Here is a 24,716-nt window from a genome sequence, read left to right as displayed (position 1 = left end):
ATCTGAGACTTGAACAAGCGCAGACAGAGGTGAGATGGAAGTGATCAGTAACGAAGAGTGCTTTAGACCACTCGGCCACTCGGGGCCCCATGTGTATCTTCTAATCTGAATTGCCTTGTACAGGGACACTGCTGATTTTTGTATCAGTCCTGTTTGTACTCATCTGTATTGCCTTGTATAGGTACACTGCAGATATTTGTATCAGTCCTGTATCTGCTAATCTGAATTGCCTTGTACATCTTTTATAATGATACAGTCTGTTGTCTAGTTTTTAGAATAACATTGCTGTCTAAAGACACCACAACTTGTAAAATATGCAGATATATACATGTTATTATAGAAGGCTTTGTGCAAAAGATTGGTTTGCTGACTAAAATTTAGTCTTCTCTCAGTAAAGTTTGTTATTATAATTATTATTATTATTATTATTGTTATTATTATTGATGTTGTTACTATTTTTATTGTTTGTATAATTTTTTTATTTTAAAGATCTATGTTTAAAAATGTTTTTAAAAAATTTGCAAAGTCAGTTTCATAATTTTCCCGTAAAATTCAATTGTTTTAGTTTTTCACAAATTTGATACAGTCAGCCTCAATAAAAGTGCACACATTATTCTGTCCTTACCCAGGACAGTATGTATATTTTCTTGTCAGTCCAAGAAAAGGAAAGAAAGAAGGGATATATTTTTCCTCTGTCCATCTGTTCACTCATCTTTAATCCAGGCATCTTTCATTTATTATAATCTAATTAAATTATTGCTTGCTATGCCCACCATGACAATGGTAAGGGTATGTAGTTCTTGCTTTGTCCTGCAATACATACAGTCCATGATGTGTCATACAGTACCTCCATCAGTCCATGATGTGTCATACAGTACCTCCATCAGTCCATGATGTGTCATACAGTACCTCAATCAGTCCATGATGTGTCATACAGTACCTCAATCAGTCCATGATATTAGTATAGTACAGTACCTCCATCAATCCATGAAGTGAGTACGGTACAGTACCTTCATGAATCCATGATGTGAATACAGTACATTATCTCCATCAATTCATGATATGAGTACAGTACATACCTCCATCAATCCATGATATGAGTACAGTACAGTATCTCCATCAATCCATGATGTGAATACAGTACATTATCTCCATCAATTCATGATATGAGTACAGTACATACCTCCATCAATCCATGATATGAGTACAGTACATACCTCCATCAATCCATGATATGAGTACAGTACAGTATCTCCATCAATCCATGATGTGAATACAGTACATTATCTCCATCAATCCATGATGTGAATACAGTACATTATCTCCATCAATCCATGATGAGTACAATAAGTACCTCCATCAGTCTATGAGTACAGTACAGTACCACCATCAGTTCATGGCATTTTCATTTTGGCAGAATGATTAGTGATCATATCTCCATAGGATTTCAAACAAAATTTCCTGTAAGTTTTATGTTCAACAAGATCTCATAGGTTGATAATACCAACAGTCCACACAATCATCAATAACTTAAGTAAATTATAGCTCCCTACTTTTCTCAAAAGACTCCAAAAAATAAATTGTTTCATGATATTTACCTGCACATAAGTATAGTCCAACTGCAAACTGAACATAGATCTCCCATCACATAATGTGCCAGCAGATTTGGGTCTATGCAATGTGTTTGGAGAAACCAGTAGAACAAACAACATAGATCCTGATCTGCCATCACAACAGCAGAACAGGGTCACGGTGGCTTGCCATTGAACTAGAAGTGAGTATAGATTGTATAATAGTAGACTACTTCTATCTGGGTGTGCTTTGTTTGCCCCCAGAATCAAGGTCTTTGATGTTAACATCAATCAAATGGTAATTCAAAAGAAAATCTGCATGCAGCAAGTTCAGGTTGTGTAATAAGTGACATGTTGTTTACAGTTTGTCAGCGTGAGTTCTTTGATCACCAAATCATAACATGGGATCATCATTGAGCTGTATAATTATTACATGATCTACAGAGATTTGAAGAAGAAAAAAAACTAGTAAATAAAATTACCTTGTTTATTAAGCGACAGTTTATTTTCTTAAGATCTCATTGGTTCTCAACCTGGTTGGGGTTGTAATCACCTCATGTTGTTTAAATGAATTGATGACATCTCTTATGTTTGTGATGCTGAAACCTGTAGTCTGATGGCAGTAGTGAAAAGCACAAGAAGAAGATATATCAGCAGTAGGAATGAATTTATTGTATTTTGGGCTTCAATGCAAACTCAGTGAGCATGAAATTCAGACAAAATAGGTGTTGTTGTTGTTGTAGGGTTTAACGCCATTTTTCAGCACATGATAGGCTATATATGGCGGCCAGTATTAATGGTGGAGGAAGAACCTGGGAAAACCCTGGAAAGAACCACTGACCCACGAGAAGCTACTGGGAAGCTTTCTCACATACCCACATTGGCTGAATCTGAGACTCAAACCCACGCAGACAGAGGTAAAATGACAGTGATCCGTAACGGAGAGCGCTTTAGACCACTCGGCCACTCAGGTCCCCCCGCAAAATAGGTGTAGATGAGGTTACTGTTGATTATTGGTAGGTATTGTAAATTGCAATATTGTTGCATTATCAAAATTAAGCAAAGATAGATATACCAAATTTTTGGGAATTACTGATCTACCAGGAATCAAAATTATGCTTACAGTAACAATGAACTTTTAACCACAAAATTTTAATAAAAATAATATTGATGGAAAAATTTGTTTGACACTAAATTTATCAAAATGTTATGCTTAGTGATATATTGTAACATGACAGCTATCCACATATGCTGAACCAAAGGCCACATTGATAGGTTTATACAAATTTGGCATGCAGAGGGTTAAACATTACTTTTGCTGCAGTGAGTTCAGAAGATATGAACCTACACAAGGTACAAGAATGACTATTAAGTTGTGATGAATTACAGGTTCATTCAATTTAAGTGCATACACTGCCTTTAAAACAAACTTGACTTCAGCTCATATGACATGTTATGTACCATAAGACATGTTATGTACCATATGACATGTTATGTACCATATGACATGTTATGTACCATATGAGATGTTATGTGCCATATGACATGTTATGTACCATAAGACATGTTATGTACCATATGACATGTTATGTACCATATGAGATGTTATGTGCCATATGACATGTACCATATGACATGTTATGTACCATATGACATGTTATATGCCATATGACATGTTATGTACCATATGACATGTTATGTACCATATGACATGTTATGTAACTTATGACATGATATGTACCATATGACATATTATGTACCATATAGCATGTTATGTACCATATGACATGTTAAGTACCATATATTCTTGTTTGAAATTTTGGTCCAACTGCAAGCAACATAGACCCAGATTGCATAATGTGCCAGCATTATTGGGGTCTATTTTGTTTATTCTATTGATTTCTGCCAACAAACTGCAAAGACCTGTACCTGCAAGTGCATCATGCAGAGACATCTGGGTCTATACAGTTTGGATTAAGCTTTAAGTTGTTCACAAGTATTTATGGTACATTAACATTTCCTGCATTTTAAATTTACGTTTTAAAGGATGATGGCTAGCTTGTTCAAACTGTCATTATTCAAATGGCACTTCTCTTCCAGCACAAATTAACTCAATGATTTGGAAAGAAGAACTTCTTCAAACTCCCAGTGTGGTAGTTTCACGGGCCATTAAATTTAAGGCCAACTGTGAGATCATTTTTCCCATTATTGCCATTGCTTCACTGCACATTTACTATTCCATCCAAATCGGCTGTTGTCCATGTGTTTGAAAAAAGTATAAAGGGAAGTCATCCATGATCTTATGAACTAAATAAAGACAAATTAATATGCTTGTCAAGTCAAGTAAACCTGCATGCCAAAGTTGTTTGAAATGTGCTCTTGTTATTACTGGAGGATGTCTGATTTTTGTATGTGATTTAATACATTTTCCTACTGTGAATTTAACATGCTACACATAAGCACTCAGGTGGCCTACTGGTTAGAGCATCCACCTCGAATATGGGAGGTTGCAGGTTTTTGAACCCCAGCCGAGTCATTAAGAGGTTAGTGTTAGGACTGGTTGGCCTGGTGTCAGAACAATGTGACTGGGTGAGACATCATGCTACATGTCTGCGGCATGATGCCCCAGTTCTAGACAGCACTATAAACTGCCACACTGCAGACATCATAGTGATATAGCAAAAAAAAGAAGTTAAAGCTATGTTAAAAATCCAAATCATCAAACACATGCACACACTTTAAGATGAGAAATGTTGGTGGTCACTGAACTAGTTTTGTCACTATGGGCATAAATGTAACAACAGGAACTGAGTTCAAACTAGACATATACTCAAATGAATTATATGCAGAAGTTTTTCATATTAAAGTATGGGCCCCAAGTGGCCAAGTGGTCTAAAGCGGGTTCGAGTCTAGGATTCTGCCAATGTGCGTATGTGAGAAAGCTTGCCAGTAGCTTCTTGTGGGTCAGTGGTTCTTCCTGGGGTGTGCTGAAAAATGGCGTTAAACTCCACAACAACAACAACAACATATTAAAGTAAGCTGAAGATGACTGTGTGAATAGAGTACAGAATACTTTGAAGTGAGAAATGTCAAGGGTCACTGTTTTGTTGATATGGGCACAACCGTAACATGACATGAAGTTACTTGGACTTTATGTAAAATTCAGTCAGAGTTTGCAATTTAGGATGAGATTTTCTTAACCTGGGGTTGTAAGACCAAGTGAGCACACCGTATATGGCACCGTTTCCATTCTGCATCCTGTGTCATCTTTCAACAATTGCAACCATTCTAGAGGTCATACTTTCTGATCCAGCTTGAATCAGACTTGGAACATGGTCTTATATCATCAAGATTTTGTACAAGTTCAGTCTGCTTAGTCATCTGGTACCACTCTGGATGGATTACTTCTCATTTGACTTTGATCAAACTTTAAAAAGTACATGCTTGTGTGATCACGATTTAGCAGTATACATGTTCTTACCTCTGTACATTGATAACAATAGCTTAAAGTTTGTAAATGTCTTCGGTTTTGCATAATTTTCTGTCTAATGATTTGAAGTTGCCTTGATAATAGACTATTTTGCGTTGAATTTCCAGAGCATTAGTGCTAAACATAATCTATTACAACAACTTCCCTTTCAGCTTAGTATCTAAGATAGCTGTTATAAGTTCTTCAGTAAATTGACCTATGTAAATATTTTAATACATGCTGTTCACAATTCACTAGATTTCTAATGACAATGAACACCTTTCCTTTAATTCTGCTATAATACAAAGAAAAGAGAAAAATAAATTTACGATACATTAGTGTGATGGTAATATGCTTCACACGTGTGTTTAATAATTTAACATATTGGAGATCTGATAGGCTTTTAACAGCTGATTTACTGGAACATCTTTTGTTCCGTGTGAACTGAGGTTTGACCGTTTTAGGAGGAGACATAAGGCTTTGTGAAATAGACATATGCTTACAAAATTGGTGGGGAAGGTTGAGGTTGTTGGTGAGATATAGCAAGTTTTTCCAGTGTATAGATAGATCTAACAATTGCCCATGACTCAGTGAGTTGTTGAACAAGACAAGAGCATACATCATTTTGATATATAATAATTGTCAATGGAGTGGAGCATAATGGGATACCCCCAAGGTTTTATTTTATTTACTGGAAGGGAAAAGTGGGAATGAAAAGCCTCACAGATTGTTCAGCGTAAAGCTTTGGTTAAATATCTGATACCACCCTTCCAGGTATGGACATTAAGGGAGGTGATTTCATCTGTACAATTTGTTAAGTGCAGCAATGGATTACATGTGATTGTTCACAGGCTGTTTCCAACCTCCATTTTGGACTGAATCATTACTAATGGGAACACAACTACAGCTAATAGTGAATTTGGAGAAAAATTATTTTTTTTATATTTTTTACTCACGGGTATGACATTTGACATGACAATGGCAGTCATGAGTTCATCATAGTTATCAATGAAAATGATTGTTAGAAAAACAACATTTTGGCATGCTAATTAGTTTGGAGTGAAAAGAATTTGAAAAGCATTGACACAATCATTTTTAGACATGCTTGCAAGATTTATTTTCCCCTGAGTGAGGTGCATGAAAAGTTAACATATGAAAATGACTCACTGTACTGTACTTCTTAACCTCTGAATGAATGACATAATAATGTCTTTGTACTAATTAGTGACTGCTTATCACTCATAACACTACTTTGTCAAATGTAGGTGTAACGTTATGTAAACACCTGATTGTTCTTTTCTGTGATAGCATTATTAATTTCCCATTATGGACTGGTAGCATTTGCCTTGCTCAAATAACGGTTTTAAGAAGATTTCTAGGATCGTGGAGATCATTCAAAACAGATACTGTAAGTCACCAAACGTGAACATGATACTTATGCGAAATGTACACTTACCAGATAAAAAGGTGCAAGTTATCACCTTGCATAACCTGTTTAACTACTTGTAATTTTCACACAGGTAAAAAAACAATGAAAGTTTGAATTATTTTCACACCTTTTGATTATTCCTTGAACTGCTTACTTGAAGTGTTGATTATTTTAGTAAGCTCTCAGGTGAAGGAGATCTTGATTTCCTGAGGAAGGACAACATACAGAATCTTGCTGGCAAAAATACACATCCCTGTGTACATGTCTGTGTACACGTCTGTGTTGAACTAGTGATAAATACTTACAGGCCATGGTAAATATGTCAGCTAAAGTTCATGGCAAACCAAAACTTTGACATGTTAATTGAACTGTTATTATTTTGACCTGCTGTTTTTATCTCCAGAAAACTCATCCAGTGACATAACTTCATTTTATACTCAGGATTTGAATCTCTATAAAGTGTGTGCACTTAAGACTAGGTTAAAGAGCAGCTGGACTGATTTTTTAATATATATCTTATAGATTTGAAATGAAAATTATAATTATTGGAAAGCACTGTGACCATGTAAATAGTATCAAGATTATTGATTTAATTGCATGTATAACTGTAGTTAATATATACCTATAGGAAAGTCAGTGTCATGATGTAGTCAATATTGATGGGATGATCAGCTATGGATTCTTGCCGGAAGGAAATATTTCAATCAATCAACTACCTGTCAGTTTAGTGTGTAGCTAGTCAAGCACTATCATAAGGAAGGTATATCGATACAAGGGGCACCTTCCACTTTCATGATGTGGTTTATAAAATATTTTCAGATTTTACAATGGAATTTCAGTTGGGATTTTTAATGGCTAAGCTTGGCTGATCTCTTTGCATTGAAGTATTGGAGCCACAGACGCCTTACCTTTGTGAATGTTTAATTTACATTTATGGTGATAGACATGCAGGTTTTGTGTTAAGTTAACTGATACTGTTCGATGGATGGCTTTGAAAGGACTCCAAACATACAGGTGAATTTTAGTAAGCATTTATCGTTGAAGATCTACCTGTCATCAAAAACATGTTTATGTTCTATTGATAAACTAGACTAATGAACAACTAGTTATTACTTATTATATATGTCAGCAACTCTGTTTGGAACAATATTCTATAAACAGTCCATGAGTTTTAGACTTGTTCTGTAAATAAACGGTGTGTAGGCCATCTTGGACAAATTCCTTGGATTAGCGTCATTTTAAGGATTTGTGTGCTAGACAAGTACCATGTGGAATTCAGCATTAAAGATTCCTCTTGTTGATTTGATTGATATGACAAGGACTGGATAATAGTCCTCTATGGATTATAGAGGGTTATCAGCCAGTGTGCTAATACAAGGTATTTATTGAGGATTATCAATCACAATACCAATATGAGGTATTTATATGCAAAATAAGACCAAACAGTCTTTCATACTTTACATTCCTGGCCTACTTATATTTGTGAAATAATTATTGTAGTTTTTTTATTGTGGAAATATACAAATAAAGAGGAATTACATCAGCAAGAGGTAAACCGTCAAGAATGTTACAAGGCTGTGTTGATGGTCATCATTACAGCGAGGACGTATTATAGAAAGAAGAAATAATGCTTTGTTTGATGTATGGCATGTCTGAACATTTGTATAGATAAAACTGTGGTCAGATATATACTTACACAAGACTTGTTAATCTTACAATTGAGTAGTACTGTACAAAGACTAGTATATGTTGAACATGTTAGACAACTGTCCATCAGTGAACACCCACTGACCTGTAAGGTGACCTTAATATATGTTTTTGTGTACCCTAGAAGTAGTATCTTCTTCTATAACTGTCCTCACTCCTCAGATTAAATGACATTTATGGAGCAGCTAATCATGTGGTCAGTGATGTGTGTTATGTATATTATTACTTATTACTGTTGGTCATCTGGTAGAAACTGACAAGTGTCAGTTAACTAGTACAAACAGATTCCTTTCAGTCTTTATTACCAATGACTTTATCAAGTGACTTTTTAACAGATTCTGTTAATGATTTCATCAAGAAATTATCTGGAGAGAATGCAAGTTTTCATTGGACTTTTATTGGAATTGATGGTCTTTTATTGGAATCGATGGACTTCTATTTGGAATTGATGGGAGATTCGCAATATTGATCATCAGAGAGTATTTGCAGAGTTGTGTTTTGTTGTCAGTTGGTTCATGAATAATACAAGATAAGGAATTAATTTATTCGCATATTCCTGGAGTTAAATCTAACTAATCAAAGACCATATAGGAAGTTGAATGATTATTCTGATATCAATTACTTTTTTATTTCCCTAAATTTGTAAAAGAATGCTTTCTGTTTGCTTTTAATGAGGCATATGTAAGGAATCGTAAAAAGAAAAATGCCAAAGCCCAAGAAAAAGGAGTTTTCATCATTGAAAGTAAAGCAAAAGAAGAGACCAAGCTTAATGAAACAGCTGTCACAGCCGTTTTACAGTGCCAAGAAAAAAAACAAATTTGTAAATGGAGTTCATCCACTACCAAACTCTTCTGCAAAAATGCAAAATGAAAAGGAACTGATTTTAGTTGTGGATGACAATCTGTTTGTCCCGTTGAGGAGGGAGATTGATGATGAAAAGATATTTGCATTAGCACAGGAAGATACAGTAGAGCCCCTCTTTGGGCCACGTCCATTGAAATTAAAACTTCAGCCACATGAAATATATTCTAGCGTGGACAGTGGATATGCTTCTCCGCCAGGTCAAGGAGACTTCCATATGATACCAAAAGGGATTCTGAAAAAGATGTCCCCCATTTCTTTATCAAACCAAATCTCAGATGCATCTCCCTTCAGTCCCTCTGTGACATTCAGTGAGAAAATTGTGGATTACTATAAGGAAGTCTCTTCTTTACCTGTCAGTGCTAACTCCTGGTCAGCTAACATTTCCTTTGGCACCAAAAATGGACCCTCAGGGCTCCAGAATGGCCGACCAATGTCCCCCAGTGGGCAGTCCATGTCTCCAATGGCAAGGGTTTTATCTCAAAATGCTAGACCTTTGTCACCAAATGAAACACCCTCATCACTCAATAAAAGGCCCATGTCCCCTAACGGCATGGCAGCCATCGAGGATGCATTGGATCTCCTTGATGGTGTTATTGAAGAGAATGGACAAAATTGTTTGAGCACTGGTGCCACTTTAACTGCTAAAAGAAAAGTTGTCAAAAAGAGTGTATCCTTTAGCCATGTGACTGAAATTCAAAAGATTTGCAGTGATTTTGATGACACATTTGAGGACCTAGCTCTAGTCAGGAAAAGTGCTTCCTTTGACAGCATAGATGAATTAAAAGAGGAGAGTGAGTATTCGACAGAAATAGAGGAGAACAAGAGTGACCTGTCACAAAGGAACACAAAATTGGCTTCCTTAGATAATGTAATTTCACATGAGTGCCCTGGTGACACTTCTGGCTTGAAAGACAGAGGTCACTTAACATGTGAAGTTGAATTGAAAATGATAGAAATTACACCTATTCCCTCTGAGCATGCTGCCACAGAACACGATCTGCTGCAGTCCATCAATACAGTGCTACAGTCCTTTCAAATAATGGTGAGTTTTTTTTACAAACCAATTTTATATAACTAAATATGGTATGTGGGAATGTGAAAAGGTCAATCCAGTGGTTGAAGTCAGCTATATTTTATATATTATGAGTTTTTATATGGGCTAATTAACACTGATGTAATTTACTCTACTCAGAGTGAAAGCAAAATTAAGGCACTGATGTTGCTTGAAGTAGAAAAAATACAGGAGACATAATTAAGGATATATACAATGGAAGAAGGCAAGATTAGTGTGATTGTGTCCCTCGTTCATTAGACAGTACTTGACACCAAACCTTACTATAACTGATCTGCAGTGGTCAATAGACAGTAACATTTCCAAGTCATTAGACAGTACTTGACACCAAACCTTACTATAACTGACCTGCAATGGTCAATAGACAGTAACATTTCTAAGTCATTAGACAGTACTTGACACCAAACCTTACTATAACTGACCTGCAATGGTCAATAGACAGTAACATTTCCAAGTCATTAGACAGTACTTGACACCAAACCTTACTATAACTGACCTGCAATGGTCAATAGACAGTAACATTTCCAAGTCATTAGACAGTACTTGACACCAAACCTTGCTATACCTGATCTGCAATGGTCAATAGACAGTACTCGACACCAAACCTTACCGATCTGCAATGGTCAATAGACAGTACTTGACACCAAGCCTTACTGATCTGCAATAGTCAATAGACAGTACTTGACACCAAACCTTACTGATCTGCAATATTCAATAGACAGTACTTGACACCAAACCTTACTGATCTGCAATGGTCAATAGACAGTACTTGACACCAAACCTTACTGATCTGCAATGGTCAATAGACAGTAACATTTCCAAGACTGGAGTAACATCAAGTAATACATGAAATGCTGAGTAATGCTTTATAGTAGAGAAAACAGAAAAATGCAGCAGAAGCAGGGTTATGATACAATACTGTAAAAAGTTCAGTCTTAAACTGTAAGTTACGTAAGATGTAGTAGAAGAAAGAAAATACAGCAACTGCAAGATTAGATACATGTCAGCAAAGTTACAGTATCAATAATGTTAACAGTGTCACCATTTTAGATACAGTGTCAGTGTTACCAATGTTAGATACAGTATCACCAATGTTAGATACATTGTCAGTGTCGTCAGTGTTATATACAGTGTCACCAATGCTAAATACAGTGTCAAGTTTGTTAGTGTCACAAAATAAAATATGACATCAGCAAAGTTAGATATAGTGTCAAATGAAATCCAGTGTCACCAAAGTTAGATATAATGTCAAGTTAGCTAGTGTCACAAAAATAAGTTACAGTGCCAGCAAAATTAGATATTGTTTCAAATGAGATACAGTGTCCCCAAAGTTATATATAGTGTCAAGTTAGCTAGTGTCACAAAAATAAGATAGTGTCAGCAAAGTTAGATATTATATCAAATGAGATAGTGTCACCAAAGTTAGATATAGTGTAAAGTTAGCTAGTGTCACAAAAATAAGATACAGTGTCACCAAAGTTAGATATTGTGTCAAATGAGATACAGTGTCACCAAAGTTAGATATAGTGTCAAATGAGACACAGTGTCTCCAGAGTTAGATGTAGTGTCAAGTTACAATTCTAAGCAATATTGGATATAGAGTAAGCACTATCAGATTAAGCAGGGTTACCATATATACTCACTTATAAGCCAGCTATGTTACCATATATACTCACTTATAAGTCAGCTATGTTACCATATATACTCACTTATAAGTCAGCTATGTTACCATATATACTCACTTATAAGCCACCTATGTTACCATATATACTCACTTATAAGCCAGCTATGTTACCATATATACTCACTTATAAGTCAGCTATGTTACCATATATACTCACTTATAAGTCAGCTCCAACTGCAAACAACATAGACCCTTACTTGCATCTCATAATGCACTGGTTGATCAGGCTCTAAGTGGTTTGTTTTGCTGAATATTCCTAACAAACTACAAAGACAGATATGCTGGTTCATTATGTTGGAAGAATGAGATCTAAGGAGTTTGCAGTTGGACCTTATGATCAAGTATTTCTGTTAGTTAATGTGCTAGCAATGTGGAGTATAAAGATATTTGAAGTCAAGAAACTCAGAAGATTATTATAAGCAATAACTCATGTATTGGATAAAATGTAATCATCTATCTCTCTACATAACTGATTTAATCAGAACTATTTCTTTGGTTCCGTTTTGACTTGTATCATGTGAATATAGTGTCATAAATAGGTTTTCTTTAATTTTGCATGATGTTTACAGCCACCCATGTAGCTCTTTGCACAAACATTTGGAATACATCAGTTTGGAATACTAAATATCAGTTTGGAATACAAAAGTTTGAAATACTAAATATCAGTTTGGAATACTAAATATCAGTTTGGAATACTGAATATCAGTTTGGAATACTGAATATCAGTTTGGAATACTAAATACCAATTTGGAATACATCAGTTTGGAATACAAAATATCAGTTTGGAATACTAAATATCAGTTTCAGATACTAAATATCAGTTTGGAATAGTAAATATTGGTTTGTAATACTAAATACCAGTTTGGAATACATCAGTTTGGAATACTAAATATCAGTTTGGAATAGTAAATATTGGTTTGGAATACTAAATATCAGTTTGGAATACATCAGTTTGGAATACTAAATATCAGTTTCAAATACTAAATATCAGTTTGGAATAGTAAATATTGGTTTGTAATACTAAATACCAGTTTGGAATACATCAGTTTGGAATACTAAATATCAGTTTGGAATACTAAATATTGGTTTGGAATACTAAATATCAGTTTGGAATAATGAATATCAGTTTGGAATACATCAGTTTGGAATACTAAATATCAGTTTGGAATACTAAATATCAGTTTGGAACACTAAATATCAGTTTGGAACACTAAATAGCAGTTTGGAATACTAAATGTCAGTTTGATTCACCTTGTCAATTGTTTGGTATAGTAATTGGTAATGTATTTCATGTATTACAATTTTATCATTGATCTAGATGACATCACAGCATTACTGCACCAGGTGTCAAAAAAATATGGGAACAGTGAAGGGCAGTGATAAATAATGTAATAAATTTACAAAATGGGGCAAAATTTCAACCATCCTTCATTAAAACTCCAATAAAAGATTTTGAAGGGTTTTTCTTTAACCTATTACAAATTGAAAACTTTAATTAAGGTTTGCAAAATGTGAGCAAGCACCTTGCCTGTCCATTACTAATGTTCTACAAGAACAGTCAATTGATTATTAAAGGCAAGCAGGAAAGACTGAATACCTGTCCACTTCAAAATTTACACCTATGCTACAAAAACTTCAACAGATCAGTATCACTCTTAACTTGCTTTAAATACAAACGTATGTCTGCTTTACCGTTAACAATATTTACAAAACAGCAGCATTGTTATTTGATATTCTCTTAAACAAGGAAAGGTAGTTTTATTTACAGTGTAGATATTACCTCATTGATCACTCTATGCCACTGTTGTACTCCTCAAGGTTACCCATTGTTTTAGATAACAACAAGGCCTTGTAGCAAGTATTTAATTAGAACCTGCTGAAAGATTGAGATGTCCTGGCTAAAAGCTTTGACAAGCTAAATGGATTTATCACAACCGGGTTGATTCATTCAGATGTGATTTGATCTTTCTGTATGAATGGTTCGATTTACATACACAGTGTGAAGACTAGAGCAGAGTAAAGCTGAATTTTCAATATCAGGAGATTGGATTATTTCTTATTGGAATTTCATAAGGCTTAAATTAATAGCTTTTGTCAAAGGAACCATCAGTAAACACATTACAGGCTCACAAACAAGGGTGTTTTCCCTAATTTCTCCCCAGGGTTTAAATGAAAATGCCATTAAATTTTCAGAATGAATGCTGTCTTTTTTGTTTTTCTTTCTTTAATTATGTTCCAAATTATTTTCATATTTTTCCATAGCTGGGACACCCCACCACCCCACTCTACCTGCTTTCATCGTTACGTCTGTCCCAATGCAATATTAATATCATTGTAAAAGTGTTTTCGTTTTCCTTTCTATTCAATACCATTTTTATCCGACTCTGTTTAAGTTTGGAATATAATTCTGTGGGTGGATTGTATATGAAAGCAGATTCTTGTTTGATAATGGCATAAGTCTAGTGGTCTAAAGTGCTCACCTTAATGATAACTGCCATCTCACCGCTGTCAGCATGGGTTCGAGCCTCAGGCTCAGTCTATATGGGTATGTGAGAAAGCTTGCCATTGATCAGTGGTTCGAATGAGGGGGTTTTCAGGGTTCTTCCTCCAGCAGTTTTACTGTACATCATGTATAGCATGTGCTGAAAAATGGTGTTAAGCCATAGCAACAACAGCATGACTGTTGCTTTTATTGATCAACAATATCATGGTAGTCCAACATATAAAGCGCCATGGGCCACATGGACAATAAATGTGTGTGTATATGTGTGTGTGTGTGTGTGTGTGTGGTTAGGATTTTTAACCTAGCTTTAACAATTTTTCAGTCATATCTCTACGATGTCTGCATTGTGGCAGTTTATTGTGATGTCTAGCACTGGGGCATCATGACACGGTAACGTCTAACGTCTCATTAGAGTGCAAACCATTAGAGGTTATCACACTAGAGCGCAAAAAATATTTTTGTCCTACTAGAGCTAATCTTATTAGGGCGCATCCCGTTAGAGCGCAAAGAACTAGTATCACTAGAGCGCGAAAAAGTCAAAAGAATTTTGAAGAAACCAAGTATTTATTATTCTCTTTCATGGGTTGCTCATTGATCTTTGCATTTTATTATTTTACAATGTGTCATACTCAAACTGTCCCTGGAGCTGGTCTCTTTGTTTTCCTTCCCGGTATATTTCTTTATGATATATACTTCCTTCTTCAGAGACTAAGTCTTGCGACTGGTTTCTATATCATGGCCCCTAAATTATAGTGATCTTGACCAAGGACCAGTCTATTACAGTATTGTGTTTATGTTATGTATGTATGTATATTATTTTATTCATGTAATATCGTGTTTGTGCTAGGAATGACCACTTTATATATTTTAATTTGCATTACATTTTTTATCTACTTGTTTATTTGCGTACAAAAAAGGATAAACCAGTGTAAGGTATAAGAGTTGTATAAAATTGTGTATTGATGGTTCTCTGGTTTCTGTCTAGTAATTATTTTCTAATCACAATTACCGCTGTTTTTGTACATATTATTATATATATATAACATCAAACATGATGGCAATTCAATCTTGTTGAACTTAATTTTTTTCTCCGCACCCTATTGTGAATGCATTCTAGTAATGGGATTAGCCCTAATGAGAAAAAGAAATTTTTTAGCGCCTCACTGAACAGCGCTCAAATGGGATGTGCTCTGGTGAGACCAAACCCATGACGCAGACATGTAGCATGATGTCCCACCCAGTCACATTATCCTGACACCAGGCTGACCAGTCCTAACACTAACCTCTTAATGCTGAGTGCCTAGCGAGGCAGCAGTTTGTACCATTTTTGTAAGTCTTTGGTATGACTTGGTCAGTTTTTGAACCCACGACCTCCCGCTTCCAAGGCAGATGTTCTAACCACTAGGCCACCAGAGAGTGTGTGTGTGTGTGTGTGTATGTGTGTATGTATGTATATTAGCAATTATAATTTTTGTATGAGCTCAAGACACAACAAAATGACTCGTTGCATGCATTTAGACCACTCTGAACTATGCCACATGACTATTCTCTTTACGAAGCCACATGTGCTGAGGATTCATTGCATTTTGCAACTGTTCCTGTTACATTGCCTTCATCTTATCTGACCTTTGTCATTTTTAGCATTGGCAGCTAGTACACTTTATTTAGCAGGAGGAAAGTGATATGCTGCAGTTGTGTATAACATTGCTTTATCACAATGTTTAGCAGATTTAATACAAATATTAGAAATGAAAATGTATTTCCTGAATACCAAAGCACTGAGCTTACCAGGGTTTATAAGATTTCCTAATATAAGTGTCAGATTTTTTCACATTAAATATATCATATACACAAAAGTGTGTGTGTGTGTGATTTGGATTTTTAACATAGTTTTAACAAATTTTCAGTCATATCGCTACGATATCTGCATTGTGGCAGTTTACAGTGATGTCTAGCACTGTGGTATCATGCCGTAGACAGGTAGCTTGATGATCAACCCAGTCACATTATCCTGACACCAGGCTGCCCTGTTCTAACACTAACCTCTTATTGCTGAGCGTCAGGTGAGGCAGCTGCTAGTACCATTTTTATAAGTCTTTGGTATGACTTGGCTGGAGTTTGAACCCATGACTTCATGCATCGCTCTAAAAACTTTGGCCACTGGAGCGGTCAAAATGAAAATGAAATAACAGTATGTGATATAATTTTTGTCAGCTAAAATTTAGAGGAATTTTTATTTTTCACAGCAACAGTGTATAGTGATACTATAGTGTGTTAAGCTTTGCATGGTCATTTCTGCAATGTACAGTTCCAGGAATGCATTTCTAGTTTATCTAGGTCAGCAACTAAAAATTGTATCTCCATGTTTTTATTCAGTGATTTGCTTCATAGTCATTTACAGCACAAAACTATATACAGGTATCTGTCATCTTGCAATTTCGACTTCTTCAGATTTCACATTAACACAATTTCATACACATTTTTTGAAATTTAATTTGATAAGTGAAGATTTTATATATGTTGAAATTATTGTCTAAATCAGAAAGTTAAGATTTTATGAACAGCTAAATTGAATTGTATTAAAGTTAATTGCAGATTTTTCAATGAAAACTAAAGGCAGTGAAACCAGATCAGCAGCTGTAATAAACGCCAGATCAACAACTGTAATGAACACCATATTAACAACTGTAATAAATACCAGATCAACAACTGTAATAAACACCAGATCAACAACTGTAATAAACACCAAATCAACAACTGTAATAAACACCATATCAACAACTGTAACAAGACCAGATAAACAACTTTGATCTGACCAGATCAACAACTGTAATAAACACCAGCTCAACATCTGTAATGCCAGATCAACAACTGTACTAAACATCAGATCAACAACTGTAATATCACCAGATCAACAGTTGTAATAAACACCAGATCAACAACTGTAATAAATACCAGATCAACAAATGTAATACTAGATCAACAACTGTAATAAACACCAGATTCACAACTGTAATAAACACCAGATAAGTAACTTTAATAAACACCAGATCAAGAACTGTAATAAACACCAGATCAAGAACTGTAATAAACACCACATCAACAACTATAATAAATACCAGATCAACAACTGTAATAAACACCAGATCAACCATGTAAGATTAAATGCTAAGTAATATTTTGATTTTCAACACCTAACTTTGACCTTGTTATCTTATGTATTTTCACTGAAGGTCATTAAATTATATTCTTAATGTTTGTAATAAGGACAGTAGCATATCCTCTGGACATAAAATGTACACCTTTTTCTCACATTATCAGGACTGTACCCATTTGACATGTAGTGTACCCATTTTTTCACTTTATCAGGACTGTACCCATTTGACATGTAGTGTACCCATTTTCTCACTTTGAGGGCCGTACCCTTCTGACATGTAGTGTACCCATTTTATCGCTTTATCAGGACTGTACCCTTTTAACATGTAGTGTACATTTTCTCACTTTATCAGATCCGTACTCATTTTGAAATGAAATGTACACCTTCTCACTTTATCAGGACTGTCCCAACTGGAAATAGAACATTCACCTTTCCCTCACTTTATCAGGACTGTCCCCACCGGACATAGAACATTCAGCTTTCCATCACTCTATCAGGACTGTCACCACTGGATATAGAACATTCAGCTTTCCCTCACTTTATCAGGACTGTCCCCATTGGACATAGAACATTCAGCTATCCTCACTTTCTCAGGACTATCCCCACTGGACATAGAACATTCAGCTGTCCCTCACTTTCTCAGGACTGTCCCCACTGGAAATAGAAAATTCAGCGTTCCCTCACTCTATCAGGACTGTCCCCACTGGACATAGAGCATTCAGCTTTCCCTTACTTTATCAGGACTGTCCCCACTGGACATAGAACATTCAGCTTTCCCTTACTTTATCAGGACTGTTCCCACAGGACACAGAACATTCAGCTTTCCCTCACTTTATCTGGACTGTCTCCACTGGACATAGTACATTCAGCTTTCCTTTCTTTTATCAGGACTGTCCCCACTGTTTTCCTACTTTATTAATTGCAACTAAATGAAATGTTTGACTCTTATGATGTTCATGTAAGTTGATGTGACAAAGTCCTGACTATTAACACATTAACCCCTGGAGCTTTTTGTCATTTTTGCCTAAAAATCAAGTAGGAAGCACATTTTGAAAGCTATTTCTGAATATACTTGAAAACACAAAATCCCTGGTCATCTTTCTATAACATACTGCCTAGTGGTGTTAGAAACATCGATTTTCTTTGGCTATTTGACTCGCGCATGAGCAGAAGGGTAAAAGTTGGAATTTTTGGTTTTTTTGTTTGTTTTTTTTTTGTTGCTAAATGAAGCCATTATTTTTGTATGGAGACCACTCTTTGTTCCAAATGCCCATCTTATCCTACTTTTTGCAAAGGCTCATCTGTCTGTTTGCAGTTCATACCAGTTGGCCTTAGATCTGAGACCAAAAAGTCTAAAATCCGGACACAAAATCAGATTCCGACCACGGACAAATTTCGGGTAAAATAAGTTGGGTCCAAAAAATGAGGTTTTTCTATCTCTATTTTGTAGTGCAGCTAGATATTCCAGATTATTTGGTATCATTGTAGAGCTACATCTGTCTACCTTTCTATAATACCACCCACTTTAGTGTATCTTGCATGACCATGACGCTACAGAGCTTGGCAGTAGGCTACCACCTCCTGCCCCATAAAGTCATCGCTAGGGGTTAATGTGTTAATAATGTTTGTCACTAGGAGACAATGCACCAGGCTTTTGTATGCCCTCATTAGCAGCAAATGAGATGTTGCATTTACTTTTTCCATTTGTGTCAGCAGCTGTTTTATTATGATTTTGGTTGAACAATTTCAGAAATGTTTTAACATGCAGATCCCATCCTCTTTGCAGGGGAGGGGGCTAAGTTGATGGAAAGTATAAGTTGAGGGCCAATTTTAAAGGAAAATATATCCACTTGTAAAATTAAAATACCTGTCCATTTTTAAAAATAATAGCAAAATGTGAATAAAACAAGATCATAGAATTATATAACACAAAGATATTTTTTATTATTATTTATTTATTGTTTTAATTTATAACAAACATTTGGACATGAAGGCATTTTTGTATATGTACATTAAGTATGATTTGACAAATCAGGTGTTAAATTTAACAACCTGTACATTTCTTTATAGTCAAAAGGATTAGTGAATTTAAAAATTTGCTAATTCTACTTAATCTTCATTAGACCTCCCCATCCCCAGTCGAGTCATACCAAAGACTTACAAAAATGGTACTAACAGCTGCCTGACTTGGTGCTCAGTATTAAGAGTTTAGTTTTAGGACTGGTCAGCCTGGTGCCAGAATAATGTGACTGGGTGGGACATCATGCTACATGTCTGCGGAATGATGCCCCTGTGCTAGACATCACTATAAACTGTCACACTGCAGAAATAGTAGCGATATGACTGAAAAATTGTTAAAGCTACATTAAAAATCCAGATCACACACACACACATTAGACCTCCCTGAAATAAACTGACTGGCAACAACTAAAGTTTTGCAAGTCTTTGGACTGTTGAAATTATGAAGTCTACCACTATGACAGGAAATGTACTACACTAATTTTGAACCCTGCAAGACCTCATTAAAAGAAACATTTAATATGGATACATATCACTTATTTTATAACAAAGGGCACCTGTTGTCATCAGATTTTCTCTTCTTCACTTAAATGCCTGAGATCTTTGTCCTCTTATAAAATAATAATAATAATAATAATAATAATAATAAAGACTTTATTTAGAGAAGGTAACTCAATTAGTTACAGAACTAATCTACCTTGAGGCCTTCTATCTGTTATGTACAATATATACAGTATATACAATATGATGAATTTGGCTTCACATTAAATAACTAAGTGATTTCAAAAGTCAAATTATCAAACCTGGAACACATGCACTGGCATCTGTGAACACATAAACATATACAAAATATAAAATATCATCCTGCATTGAAAATTTCAACTGTGAAAATGATGCAAAATCACAGAAAAGCAGGTGGTATTTATTGTACTAGAACTGTTCAGTTGTCTAAAGATTTCATCCATTTAAGACACTGATTATGAAAAGAAGAGATGCTAGGAGCCTGCCTTATGTCACTGGGAATGTTGTTCCATACCACTGGAACAGTATATTGAAAAGAATTCCATATTTGGCCTTTAGTATAATGTAATTTTTACTTCTAATGGACCTTAAATTTGGAGTACCATCAGCATCTCTTTGGTGAAAGATATTGCTTAGATAGACAGGAATGGCTTTTCTGGATACTTTATACATCAATTTGGCATTTCTAAGACATATTCATTTATGTGTTGTTAAAACCTTTATCTTATTAATTGCATCCTGAAAATTGCCCTATTTTGGAGTCTTAAAAGTGTTGTTGTGCTTGAATTAAAGGTATTAACCCAAATTACATTACAAGAGCCCTGCTATGGCTAAATATAACTTTCATAAAAGATGACCCTATACTAAAGAGGAATATGTTTTGATTTTCCTCAGTAGCCAGATATAAGAATTAACCTTTTTTGAAACATGTTTAATGTGAATAGACCAAGTAAGATTGTTATCTATGAATACACCAAGAATTTTATAATGATAGGTCATAGTAAGGCTCACATTGTCAAATAGAACCTGGAGTTTATCGCTATCTCACCTTGCTCATTTTTGTTGTGTTGTAACTAGTAGGGCTTTCATTTTTTCTGTATTTATGATCATACTGTTTTCCTTGCACCATACTTGAAGTCTGTTGAGAGCACCTTGTAAGTAATTTTCAAGTACCGTTTTAGGTTATTTATTCATGTCAAGTAACTATGTATGTATGTATGTATGTATGTATGTGTGTGTGTGTGTGTGTGTGTGTGTGTGTGTGTTGTGATAGAAAAGATGCACTTATCAGACAAGTATAGCCACATTGTATTTTTCTACCCAATAATCATCCATACCATGTAAAGCAGTCCTACTGCTATTACCTGATTACCTGTCAAGTATCCAGTCTTTAAGAATGATTTTATGGTGAATGCATGTGTGATATAGAAGAAAAAAGAGAGTTGATCCAATCTGACAAGCAGTATTATATGCTTTATTTACTGCATGTAGTGATAGGATTGTAACATTTTAATGGCAGTGTAGCCATTGCCCCATGGTCAAATTTATTATGACACATTTAGGACATGGCAAACTCTATATCCCTCCTCATACATCAAAATCCCATATTATTACACTCCATATTTGCTGAATGAGCTGTGAACAGAATTAGTGCAAAGGTTTCAATTTAAAAAAACTATTCCTGTTTCTGTCTTTCCACTTTCTTGGGAACACAGGCTGTTAATACATTCAGCTGGGTTGTCTGCAGATGAAAGATAAGGAGATTTAATTTTCAGCATAGAAATATGATAGATTTGCATCCTGTAAGTAGTAGTTTTGTGTGTGTGTGTGTGTGTATATATATATATATATATATATATATATATATATATATATATATATATATATATATATAGGTTGCTGCATTTGTGTGGGAAAATATGAGTTTTTCAGATGGAAATACTGCACGACCTTGGGAGTGCAGTTTATCCATCCGACAAAATGAGTTAATATTTTCCCATATGCAGTAACCTTTTTATTATATGCTCATTTTTTTATTCTACTTATTAATTCAGTAAATAAAAATGCACTACATGAAACAAAGTAACTGAATATTTGCCATATTCCGAACTAAATACATAAGCGCAGATTCATCATTATACAACAACAACATTGTTAATGCACACATAACTCTGCCCAAATAAATTTGAACTTGGTCGTGCGCTAAACATAACTTTCAAAAGAAAATGGCATTTTGGTCTATGCAAAATTGAAATTTGGAGTCATAATGTGAATGAATGCACATTGCAACAACTTTTCCATTTGATAATTTTTTTGTTGTTTCTACGAAATGTCATGATTATGGGCTGGATTTATGTGCCAGTTCTACATGAAGTACATCAGATTTCAGCGACAACAGAGCAGCCTACTGTTGACATCTGCAAGTGTTTTTCTGTTCTGCCATTGAGTGTTTGAAATCATAATGTGGGAAAAATATGAAGACTTTCAATTGCAATGATCAAAAAGATGCTATGGAATATAATGTTTATTTCATTTAGAGTAGAGTAAGGAGGACGTAACTGCACTTTGAATATAGTTGAAATTACAGTACAATTCGAAATGCATAATAAGCTTGAGAACCCATGACATGGCTCATGTAATTTGGATTTACAGAACTAAGCAAGTACATTTTGAGAAAATTCAGGCTGTAAAACTGTAAGTATATCTTTTGCCATTCTTATTACCAGCTAAAGAAGACCGTTTATGCCTTGTCACTAGGATGTTATTTTTAAGGACCCTGTCTGGCGTCTATAGCTCGCCTAAATCTGAAACATGTATCAAAAAAGTTAACGCAGAATGTGCCAAAGCAGCTGGTATGTGGCAGTCCACGAAACATCTGCTTTAGTTCGTGCAGTTGGTTTACTTCATTCACAGACAAATAAAATAAATCAAAAGTGCTGGCATCTGCATCCATTGTTTGTTTACAATAGAAAGTAGTTCTTTTATTTTTGTGAGTTCAGTATCAATTGCATGCAAGTTCAGTATCATAAAATACTGAACGATTCTGACAACGCAAAGTTAATGGAGAAAAAAATGAGCATATAATATGTGTATATGTGTGTGTGTGTACATATAGATATATACATGAATGGGAATGCTGATAAACTGACCCATTAAATAATGTGCTAGTTTATTAGGGTCTAATAATAATAATAATAATAATAATAATACAGTGTTTATATATAAAAATCATAATTATAATAATGACTTTGCTCAGAGAAGGTTACTAACTCAGGTAACAGGAACTAATCTAAGGTACCTTGAGGCCTTCTGTTAAACACAATGTATAGAATATATATACTGCACAATGTGAAAAAAATGTGGCATCACACAAAAGAATTGAGTTATTCTGAAATGTTTGAAGCCCATTACATGTGCTAGCATCAGTGAACACATACAAATATATAACAAATCATGATAATAATAATGACTTTACATAAACATATATAACAAATCATATTGTATTGAAAAATTCAGTCATCTAGATGTCTTTGGAAATAATGTTGCATACCAGTGGACCATTGTACTGAAAGCTCTTGTTAAACAGTTCATGCTTGGAGCCTGCCTTATGTCATTGGAAATAATGTTGTATACATTAGTGGACCAGTGTACCGAAAGCTCTTGTTAAACAGTTCGTGCTTGGAGCCTGCCTTATGACATTGGAAATAATGTTGCATACAAACAGACCAGTGTACTGAAAGCTCTTGTCAAACAGTTCATGCTTGGAGCCTGCCTAATATGTCATTGAAAATAATGTTGCATACAAGTGGACCAGTGTACTGAAAGCTCTTGTCTAACAGTTTGTGCTTGGAGCCTGCATTATGTCATTGGAAATAATGTTGCATACAAGTGGACCAGTGTACTAAAAGCTCTTGTCTAACAGTTTGTGCTTGGAGCCTGCCTTATGTCATTGGAAATAATGTTGCATACAAGTGGACCAGTGTACTGAAAGTTCTTGCTAAACAGTTCATGCTTGGAGCCTGCCTTATGTCATTGGAAATAATGTTGGACACAAGTGGACCAGTGTACTAAAAGCTCTTGTTAAACAGTTCATGCTTGGTGTCTGCCTTATGTCATTGGAAATAATGTTACCTACCAGTGAACCAGTGTACTGAACGCTCTTGTCAAACAGTTCATGCTTGGAGTCTGCCTTATGCCACTGGGAATAATGTTTTCCATACTTGTAGACCAATATCTCAAGCTGTTTTTAAACACTTCCTTCTTTGGTGTTAATATCATTTAACATTGGATTGTATCAGACCTTAAATTTGGAGTACCCCACGCATGTCTTTGGTGAAAAATATTACTTAGGCACTAATGGGTTTGCTGGACACTTTGAACATAAAGTTGGCTTTTGTTAAGAATATTCTCTCATATAAATGATTTAGTTGAAATGATCTGGTGGCACATTTTGCAGATAGAATGGGTCTTTGTTCTATGTAGTGGCAGAGGAAATTGGTCTTTGTTGTATGCAGTTGTCAGTGCATCATGTACAGGTGAATATTGTGCTTACACTCATATCTAGAATAAATTGACTCCTTCCCTAAACACTTAACACAAAGTTTGTCTTAAATAATAAAGGAAATATGATCAAAAGGGACATTTTGAAGAATTCTGTATAAAAATTTGTTTAGATGAGAACTGTCCAAGACTGACAGAGGATCCCTGTTTTCATCCCAA

General features: G+C 35.0%; 1 protein-coding gene and 1 long non-coding RNA gene across 6 annotated transcripts in view; one reads left to right on the top strand and one right to left on the bottom strand.

Moving 5' to 3' along the window:
• Window positions 1-8,433, bottom strand: part of LOC149782313 (uncharacterized) — a 40,692-nt gene extending 32,259 nt beyond the window's left edge. Inside the window, exon 1 of the long non-coding RNA XR_016414328.1 lies at window positions 6,497-8,433. This is a non-coding gene — a long non-coding RNA (uncharacterized LOC149782313). The remainder of the gene's footprint in view (window positions 1-6,496) is intronic.
• LOC149782311 (pleckstrin homology domain-containing family G member 5-like) overlaps window positions 1-24,716 on the top strand; it is a 416,669-nt gene that overhangs the window by 116,804 nt on the left and 275,149 nt on the right. For 2 of the 5 annotated variants that reach the window (XM_089933693.1, XM_089933690.1), the window contains exon 1: window positions 8,585-10,082. The exons of 2 other annotated variants lie outside the window; for them this stretch is intronic. In XM_089933693.1, the coding sequence (XP_089789819.1) occupies window positions 8,880-10,082 (1,203 nt within the window). In that variant the 5' untranslated portion in view covers window positions 8,585-8,879. Of the gene's footprint in view, window positions 1-8,584; window positions 10,083-24,716 lie in introns of those variants that run through there. One more of the 5 variants, XM_089933692.1, reaches the window with a different exon arrangement.

Source organism: Sinohyriopsis cumingii, chromosome 15 (assembly GCF_028554795.1).
Source record: "Sinohyriopsis cumingii isolate HCF-2022 chromosome 15, ASM2855479v2, whole genome shotgun sequence".
Classification (NCBI taxonomy): Eukaryota; Metazoa; Mollusca; class Bivalvia; order Unionida; family Unionidae; genus Sinohyriopsis; species Sinohyriopsis cumingii.
This window is presented reverse-complemented; position numbering and strand designations above follow the sequence as displayed.